This window comes from Genypterus blacodes, unplaced genomic scaffold (assembly GCF_046128005.1).
Source record: "Genypterus blacodes isolate CSIRO-AG114 ecotype Tasmania unplaced genomic scaffold, CSIRO-AGI_Gbla_v1 ptg000070l_1, whole genome shotgun sequence".
NCBI classification, from domain to species: domain Eukaryota; kingdom Metazoa; phylum Chordata; class Actinopteri; order Ophidiiformes; family Ophidiidae; genus Genypterus; species Genypterus blacodes.
The window spans coordinates 1,129,886-1,140,000 of NW_027466880.1; the positions used below are offsets into that span (position 1 = coordinate 1,129,886).

General features: G+C 44.4%; 2 protein-coding genes across 2 annotated transcripts in view; both read left to right on the forward strand.

Annotated features, from left to right (window-relative positions):
• The first annotated feature begins 1,873 nt into the window (after positions 1 to 1,873).
• Positions 1,874 to 6,323, forward strand: arf3b (ADP-ribosylation factor 3b). Its single transcript, XM_076156655.1, has 5 exons — positions 1,874 to 1,949; positions 4,039 to 4,257; positions 4,360 to 4,470; positions 4,564 to 4,688; positions 4,819 to 6,323. The coding sequence occupies exons 2-5, from the start codon at positions 4,110 to 4,112 to the stop codon at positions 4,978 to 4,980; spliced, it is 546 nt and encodes a 181-aa protein (XP_076012770.1). The 5' UTR covers positions 1,874 to 1,949; positions 4,039 to 4,109; the 3' UTR covers positions 4,981 to 6,323.
• A 2,641-nt stretch (positions 6,324 to 8,964) lies between these two features.
• The window catches only part of erbb3a (erb-b2 receptor tyrosine kinase 3a), a 15,997-nt gene continuing 14,846 nt past the window's right edge, over positions 8,965 to 10,115 (forward strand). Inside the window, exon 1 of the mRNA XM_076156450.1 lies at positions 8,965 to 9,410. Coding sequence (XP_076012565.1) covers positions 9,308 to 9,410 — 103 coding nt within the window. The 5' untranslated portion in view covers positions 8,965 to 9,307. The remainder of the gene's footprint in view (positions 9,411 to 10,115) is intronic.

The window sequence follows — 10,115 nt, forward strand, 5'->3', positions numbered from 1 at the left end:
ACCTGCTCTAACTGTGGAGTGATTTAACATTGCAGACAAACTGTGAAGAGACAAATGTTCATTGCATACAATTGGAAAAAACCTTGGTGTGGTGCAGAAGTGAAACGAGTGAGTCATCATTTTGTGCAGACTAGAAGATCTGTTTCCTTCCTCAGCTCCGTAAAGCAATTGAACATGTTGTTCACACTGCCATGTCCTTCCCTCCATGATTTGACACCACATGCAGCTACTGTATCAAATGCTTCCAACTTTCTAAAATCCCCAGAGGCACTTGCAGGATAAAAGACCCTTCACTGGGTCTCATTGTAGCTACACACATAATAAATATGGACTATAAAGTATGAGCTCATTCTTTACCATGCCCACAATGCGTGCAAATGTACTACAAACACACATAACTGTCATTCCTCAGCTGTAGTGGTGCATGGTAATATGTTACGCAACACTGTTCAACGTATCACCTCTTCATCCAAATTCCCAGACACAACAACTTTACAACAGGCAGGCACAGCAGATTTATGACACTTTTATTGTTCTGCATATAATTATCATATATTTCATCACAGTTCAGTGTAACAGGTTGCTGGTTTGCATTTAGAGAAGCTGGGAATACAACATTTGGTATTGCAACATATTATATTACAAGATAGATTGTTTTTCCACATAATAAAATGTCACATGAAAGATTTTTGAGGCTTACAAGACAACTTTAATGATGAATGTACAGCACTTGGTAGCAGCAGGAACCATGGCGATGATTATCTGGAATTTCCAAAATGAGAACTAAGTAGGTGTTGCAGAATATAATTATGTAAGACTGGGACAGTGATGAATTTACGTGTGTGTGTGTGTGTGTGTGAGGAGGGGGGTATGAATAACAAAATTAAAATCTAAAATTGACACAATAACAGCTGAGCCAGCCAAGAGAAACTGGAACATGGTTTGTGTCTTTGCAGATGAAAGCACAGCGCTCTCAGCTTTTTAAAGATGTCAGTTCCAGCACCTATCAGGCCTTTTTCATGCTAGAAAGCACAAGCTGTAACTAATAACATTAATGATGCTCTGTTCCATTTGGGTTTTCAAAAACAAGCAGCAACCACGATTCCCCCTGCAGTGGTACAGATAAGTGCATCCGTTATTAATGTTATTAGTTACACCTGTGCACAGCTGCAGTGGAAAAGGCTCCATTAGCACAACCAGTGTGTTTATCAAAAGCTGTGATTTCTCCTCAGGCGTGTCCAGAAATAATCACTAAAGTAAATAAATGAGTGTGCAAAGGATGGAGGACAAATCACCCACCTGTGAACAGAGAGCCAGTAATCCTGACTGCATGCCTTTTTGTTACTAAGTAAGTCTATTAAGTCAATATTAGAGCAGATGTATTATATAATTTGTTCCCAAATGGATGCAAATAGTCAGAATTCTGATACTGACTAAAGAAAGCAGTTTTTCTAACCTTTTAACTGTCTTTGCTTTGCTCAAACAAGTTACTATGCATTAATAATTGTTTAAATGCTTAATAATAATACTGCTACTACTACTACTACTACTACTACTACTACTAATAAAAATAATAATAATAATAATAATAATAATAACAATACGATGCCACCGATATTTATTATACATAACATTATTTAAAAACATTATTACATGTTTCACAGTATCTTTACATCTGCATCTCAGATACTATCAGCTCGAATCATGTGTGTGCAAAATTGGGTTTGAAACCTGTGGATTTTTCCTGTGATACCTCAAAATGAAATAAAATAAAATATATGTATTACTATTGTTATTATTATGTTAAATATCCCAAATCCTTGCCGGACTCTCAGTATCATTTCGCGTTCCGATCGATACATTCTCGCGAGATCTCAGTAATTGCTGAGTTGTAGCCCGGAAAATAATATCGTGAGACATTGATCGTCTTCGGGGACTCCTGCGCTAAGGTAAGAGAGAAAACTCACACCGCCGTCGAACATACCCGCGTAGGTGCACGGTCACGTACCCTGTCTGTGCCGCTGGAGGCTGTAGGACTCCGGGTGTGTGTTTCAGGCCGATGCGGGCTTTTCTCCGGCGGCAGAATGAAGCGGTGATGCTGGCGAGTGGATGATGGGGCGGATCAGGACAGCAGAGAGCCGCTAGCTTACACGGCGATGCGCCTGATTGACTCCCGCGGTCAAGGCGAAGCTAGAATCGAAAATGACTTTCTGACTGAATTCACGCTGATAGAAGTGACAAACGTGGTGATTTCACATGAGAATCGATTAAACTCAGAGATGTTAACGTGGGGGGGACCGACGAAAGGGGGAAACTGCAATGATGTCCACCGGAACGCTCGCGCTCCGCTAACGTGACCCCACTGAGCCACGGCGAAATAAGCACGGCGATGCTGCCAAACGAGGGCCTGCGGATCAGTTTAAAGGGCGGATAGAGCAGCTGACAGGGTCCTGACCCTCTTCAGCACCATGGACAGGGCTGGAGGTGGAGCGACAGACAGGCAGAGAGACAGACAGACGGGCAGAAAGAGAGAGAGAGAGAGACAGGCTGTTCGTTCTAATTTTTTACAGCAGTGCATGTGATGATTTCATGATCTGACTCATTTACACCCATCAGGGGCAATCCAGGATCTTCTGAAATCATGAGGTCATGAATCCAAGTTCCCATCACATAATGGCAGGAATACAGAGCTGCTTTGAAATATATCTTGCTTATATACATGACTTAAAATGACTACACATATAAGAAATACACTATAGTTCCATTTTTTTTAATTCAATTCAAAACTCATTAATTCTCATCATATCTCACATCTCCATTCCGTTTGTATTCTTTCTATGCACATTTCAAGTGGACTTCTCTTCTAGAGGCAATTTGAGTCGTATATTTTATAACTCTTGCTTTCTATTAGTTTGTGGAGACTCACAATACACAATCACGATCTGAAAATATTTATGAGTCTGTCTTGTTGTCCAACGTCCAGTGTGGTGTGAGATGCGTTTGAGGTCTGCCCGTTAATGTGGGACATTCCGCATGCGCTCCGGGGGTTTTGGCCTTCGTACAGGCAACACATTTGACAGGGAGAGGAAAAAAGAGAGTAAGGTCTGAACAGATTGTGCTTCAGCCTGGGGTTATGTCACTGCTACTCTCTCCAATCTCTGTGGATGAATATCCCAGCATGCACCTGTCTTTGCGCATGTAGCTCGTTGGCTTTTTCGTCAGTGGCGTTTGGTTAAAGGGTTTGCAGGTCAGAGTTGCAGAAAAGCTTTCCAGTCATAGATGTGTCACCTCTTGGGTAATCCAGGCACACAAACAAGCACGAAGACGCTACAGAACCTTTCTTTATATTGTTTAATCAAAACAACACGAAATTACAAAGTCAAATGTACGTTCAGATGTACTTAAATTAGTTGTCTTAAACTAGAGCAAAGTGCTTCCCTCATCATCTTCAATACAATGTTCATGCTGCTCTGTTTCCCCTGGAGAAGACTGAGTTGAGCTGGAAGAGTGCCAATCCCCCTCTACCCCCTCCCCCCCCCCTAACCACAGCCCGACCCTTGACCCCAGCCTCATTAGGTAGCTGCTACATGTGGAGATTTGTTTGCTCAATTCAATCTCTGGATCTTTGTATTGTAGCTTCTTCTTTCGGCATGATGCAAGTGCTTTATCTTTGTAAAGGAATGAAGCTTGTTTCTGATGTCATCAACAACTGTGACATCATTCATGATCTGGTGAACGGTGTCTCCAGTGTAGCTTGGCGTTGGATGCAGCTCAAGCGTAGATGAAGCCTCCTGTTGCCTTCAGGCGACTCTTTGCTTCTCTGAGGCGGCTTTTTCCTGCTCAGGCTGCGATCAGCCCTCAGCTGCTTTGTTGAAGCCTCTCTAGATAGACGCCATTTCATATGCTAACCATTTCTTGTGCTCAGATGTCTCTTCCAAGGTTTCCCCACCATTCTATAACTTAGGTGCCGCTTCTAAACCAAACATCACACACACACAAGCCTCACTAACTGGTTATTTGTCCCATCTCCTTTTTTAGTTCTCCTTCTTCTTCTTCGTCTCATCCTGCTGGAAAACCCCTGACTTTGCCGGAAGCTGCACTCTTGAATCATGGGGAACATTTTTGGGAATTTGCTGAAGAGCCTCATAGGAAAGAAGGAGATGAGGATCTTAATGGTGGGGCTTGACGCGGCGGGCAAAACTACCATCCTCTACAAACTCAAACTGGGCGAGATCGTCACCACCATCCCAACCATCGGTACGTACGCAGCCACGGTAACATGAACTGTATGGTATTAGTCACACGCAACCAGTATCTCCATGGTAACCTCTTCTTGTTGGGCCTTGATCCTTTGTTCAGGGTTCAACGTGGAGACGGTGGAGTATAAGAACATCAGCTTCACCGTGTGGGACGTCGGCGGGCAGGACAAGATCCGCCCCCTGTGGAGACACTACTTCCAGAACACACAGGGTGGGTTCAGCTCAGCACAGGACGCAGCCGGACGCTGACAGGAATACACACACAGATTTTTTTGAACTCTCTCTCTCTCTCGCTCGCTCACAGGTCTGATCTTCGTGGTCGACAGCAACGACAGAGAGCGAGTGAACGAAGCGAGGGAGGAGCTGATGAGGATGCTGGCTGAGGACGAGCTGAGAGACGCAGTGCTCCTCGTGTTTGCCAACAAACAGGCAAGGCTACTGCGACACACGCACGCACGCGCGCACGCACACGGACACACACTGAACCGCTGAAATTAAATTAAGACTTTGCAAAAGACCAAATGTGGTGACGTTCCTGCTCTCTCTCCTCCTCCCACAGGATTTACCGAACGCCATGAACGCCGCCGAGATCACCGACAAGCTGGGCTTACACTCCCTGCGCCACCGCAACTGGTACATCCAGGCCACCTGCGCCACCAGCGGGGACGGCCTGTACGAGGGCCTGGATTGGCTGGCCAATCAACTCAAGAACAAGAAGTAGAAGAAGAAGGGGGGCGGGAATCAAACCAGCGACCCTCCCATCTTCTTTTTTTTTCGTCAGGGGAACGTGGTGCGGTTACGTACGACAGTGGTGTGGAAGGAGTTTAGGTGGAAGACTTTTTGGTTTCTTTTGGGTTTTGTCCGTTTTCTGTGTCGATTGAAAAAACTCTCACATCCATATTTAACCCCTCGCGCACACAAATGCACACTGACCATAAGCAAGCAGACGCTAGCTTCCCTATTTGTCTTTAAGTGAAACGTATGTTAGTCTCTAGGTGCTGTGATGGGTCACGTGACTCCACTCCATGTTTCTCAGTTGTCAGTAGTCAGCGCAGAGAGTTGTTGTGTCAGTTGCACTTCCTGTTTTTGTCTCCGTTTCCTGTTTGGTAACAGAGCCGCCGTAGAGAACAATCACACTCACAACCAGCTCACCTCTCACTCCGCTTTTGTTTTCGTTCGGTCGATTTTGCGAGCATTGCTGAGGCGTGTTGATACTCAGATAAAGGCGTGTGTGTACGCTTCTGAGTCCATGCACGTGTCTGTGTGTGTGTGTGTGTGTGTGTGTGTGTGTGTGTGTGTGTGTGTGTTTGCGTGCAAGCAGCCCACTCAGTATTCCACATTAACATCACCCTCCTGAAACCAAGACAAAGAGGATTACTGCCTTTATTTTGTTTTATATTGGGCGTGTTTCCACTTTGTGCGTCGCAGATTAACTTTTCAAAATTGAGAAAACAAACAAACACGCCTTCATGGCATCGTCATGGCAGCTTGAAGCCAGTAGAACCCTTTGTCACACCACACACACACAGACACGCATGGTAGAAGCGGGGCCTCGCTGCATGAAGCTCAAACTAACACAAACACACAGATAGCTGCTTTAAATAGATAGTGGGCTTTATAAACTCAGTGCTCTTTAGTATGACGTATAGATGAACATGCCAAGTAAAACGCATCGCCCTCTGACCCGCTCAGCTGCTTGCCTGTCTGCCTGCCTGTCTGTCTGTCTGCCTGCCTGCCTGCCCCTCTCCTGTCCCTATGAGTCATCAAACTGCATCAGGTTGCTCGCATGTTGGTTTCTCTTTTTGTTTGCCGCATTTGATGATGAAGAATGTGAATATTGTCAACGAATCTATATATATCCAAGAAACAGAGATGATGATGTAATGATATTTATGCGACGTGCACACGTTTCTATGTTCCAGTGACATATCAGCATAGAGAAAGAAAGAAAAGCAGGGTAAACAGATCTATAGTGTGCAAAAATATTCATCAGCATGGGAAACGCGGCCGAGCTACGCCACTACTCTACGCTACGCCACGCCGTCGCCATGGATACCAGCAGAATCCACAGCTTTTGTGTCAGTGAGACCTTGTTTGTGTGCCATATCCGGGTACTCTGACTCACACACAGCAACACCTGTTACAGTGTGAGGGATCGACCTAACACTTTGAAACAATCGGTGCATCATTTCATGTTCACGCGTTTGATCGTTTGGGTTTGTGTGGCCTTATATTTAGTGACGTAACAAAAAAGATTACTTTGGTTTATTCACTGTCAGCTGGTTTGCTTTGAAATCTTGTATTTATTTGATTGTAATGATTCACTTGCAGGTGTGTTTACGCCGGCAGAGGCTCAATGTATCTTTTAGTTTTCTCAGCATATTTGATTCCTATTCGGTGGTGAGTTTCTTCGGTTGTAAAAACAAAATTCGATGTAGACTCTTTATCTGTGAAACAAACACAAAAAAAATACTTCTGATGATTCATTCCGTACTGTTATAGAGTTACACGCCGGTAGATTTAAAAGCGGACGCAAGAGCCATGTTTCGGTGCCGGATGCGTGGAGACCATCTGTACGTGACGTGGAAAGTCCGAACTCCTGCTGTATTACGAATAAAGTCATTTTCTGTATCAGCTGTCAGAGTATTACTGCTGGAATGAGTGCAGGAGATGTTGCAGTAACCACCTTGTACCAGAAGAGTGCAGCATTGAGCAATACTACCCAATAAAACAGTGAATGAATCAGTGTTTCCCTCATTACGCACCTTCATGTTTTAATGATATATTATACATTTTGTCTTTTTCAGAGGATTAAGTGCGTTGTTTTGTCACGGAAGAGCTTCAGTTATACTTTTGTCTTCTGACTCTTCTGATTGTGTGAAAACAACAATTACTTCCTTGTGGAGTGGTCAAATATTAACCATTTGTTTGGCACATTCTTACCATTGAAAGGATGGAGATGACTGCGACCTTTGTGGTGAACTGTGGAGTCATTTCGGAGAAGTACCGCAGTAAAAATGTGTAATTAAACCGAGTTAGAGGGAGAGACAGGAAGTTTACTTTTGACTTGAGTGTGTATGTGTTTTTGTGTGTGTGTGTGAGAGACAGAGAAAGAGAGAGGGACCGGAGCTGCAGGTAGAGCTGGTTTCCACAGAGCAGCTCGGCTGGCTCGCCCACTCTGCCATACGGACCGTGTTTGCGTGAAGCTCGAGTGACAAGATAATAAGATGTCAAGACAGACATAACTCAGTCTGGGTCACGTTACTCTCCTCCCATTCCATATTAAACCATATATACATATATCCACCACACTGTTACATCGCAAGCACTCACATGATGCCATAGGTTGTTTTTCTCCTGCAGCAATAAAGTCACCTTGCATCTCCAGGCAGCGTGGCATAAAGGAGTGGAGGGGTCAAAGTCCCATCGCCCCAGGTGCAAAGGTAAGAAATGTGGCGTCTAATGGTGCATGACAGAGACGTGCTGCATTCAAAGACGCATTGTCAATATGTTGTTATTACTTGGAGGGAGGAGATGATGAATGTTCTCTGCTCACAATTACACAATTACACAAGCAACACACAGACAACAAGAACAGAGAGACCGGCAAATTGAATTAGGATCCAAACAGACAATACAACGAGTAAAATGGCGCCGACATTAATTGTCTTTCGGAAAGCTATTCAGCCGAGGTTTAAAAGCGCAGAGGAAGAGCGATCTGTCCCTTTTGAAAACATGTTGTTGAGTAGGTGAGGAAGGCGAAGGAGGAAGTAACTCGACTGGAATCCAGTGAGGCTGAGGCGTAGACACTTCAGGGGTCATTTGCGTGACCTCAAATATCTAAAGGGACCCACGGCAAATAAGGAAGGAGGAAGCGAAACCGTACAAAGTATCCAATTTGGACGAATGAGTGACAGCAAACATTCTGTGTCAGATCTTCATCAAATTAAGCTTTAAAAAACAAAACCCATAATGCATTGTGGGATCATCTGTGCTGTCAATGATGAGGCCAACAGTGATGAAGTGATGAGTGATGAGGAATCAGACCATTGGCCTCATTCCATTTCTGAGGTTAGACGCTTTTTTGAGTTTTGTTGACAGGTTTATTTTTCTGACAGACCACAGATTATTTGCTGTAAGGTAGATTTTATGTCACACACACACACACACATACACAAACACACACACACACACACACACACACACACACACACACACACACACACACACACACACATATATTTGGGATCAGAAGGTGACAGATGGCACAGGAATGTATGATGTAAGGTGTTTGTGCTTTAAACTAGACGTGACTTTCAGTATTTAGAGGAAACTAATGAGGTAGAAGAAGACGAAGAGGAGTTCTGCTTGTTGTTTTGGCTTGAATGTAAACCGATTGACTTCTCGTACGTTGACTTCCTCGATCGAGGTCATGGCTATAAAGACTGTTGCTGTATGAAGAACGAAGATAATTGTGATAATTGTGAAGTGAATTGTGATCAGGAGGAGTTCAAGCTTGTTTGTTGCTCCTCTTTGTTGTTGTTCCTGTGAGTCTATTCCTGTAAGCATCAGAGAGGAAACATACCTATTTTCTGAAGTGTGTGCGTGTGTGTGTGTAGGTGTGTGTGTCTGTGTGTTTGTGAGTCCCTCCCAGATAAATCAGTGCCAGAGAGTAAACGCCGACAGACAGACGCTCCAGCCTCTTATTGGCTCCCTGCTGCGCACCAATCACGGACTCGTAGTGACACACACACACACACACATACACACACACCGGATCAGCCAGTTTGGACACAGCTCACACTGAAAACCCACAACCAGCCATTCAACCACAGAACGGATTTATCCACATTTACCGATCCTTTACTGGAATATAAGCAGGAGAGGAGCCCCTGGATGGAGGTTCGGGTATAGCGGATATGGACTGACCGCCTGTTACAGGACTACATGGACGCTACCGGGCCCGCGGGACTTGTGTTTGTGTCGTGAGTGTGACGATGGTCAGGCTGGTTTGAAACGACGACACCTGCGCGGACATTTGATTGAGGATGATGAGGATGATAATGATGAGGGCGCGCGTGAGGAAGCTCCAGGTGCTGTGCGTCATGCTGCCCTGCTTGCTACAAGTGTGCTGCGCTCAGACACAAGGAGGTGGGCACACACACACACACACGCACACACACTTCAAATGAATACTTAGTAGTGTGTGAATATTTAATATAATATTTAGTGTGTGACTATTTTACAATTCATTTTATATAAGAATAAATCAGTGTGTCTGCCTATAAGAGCAATTTTAAACGACTAAAAACACATCTATATATATTTTTAAATAGTAAAATAAGAGCAACAGTTGATGTAAATATAGAAACACATAAGGATTTGGTGTAGTGGGGTTTTATTCCACAGTAGGAACAGATATCTGGTGGCTGTCACACTGTGGGGGATCAGATTGTGGTTAGTTAAGGAGTGGTTGTGGTTACATGCTCAGGGTAAGTACAAGTACTGAACAAATGTGTGGGTGTGTGTGTGTGTGGTAGCATAGCAGGTAGAAATGTACTATCCCGAAAGAACTCTGCATTCTCTTGGATTCCCTCTCATACACAGAGAAGCACACACAAACACACACACACACACACATCAGTGAGCTCTGTGCTGATTCCTTCCCCCGTGTCAGAGCTCCTGATTCGGATCCAATGCGAGCTGCTCTGATGTGGCTGAGCAGCAAGTCCCACCTTCCAAAACCTGTTCCACACATGTAAAACATGTTTGCTGGGAGTGTGTACTGTACCAACCACCCCCTCTGTGTGTGTGTGTGTGTGTGTGTGTGTGTGTGTGTGTGTGTGTGTGTGTGTG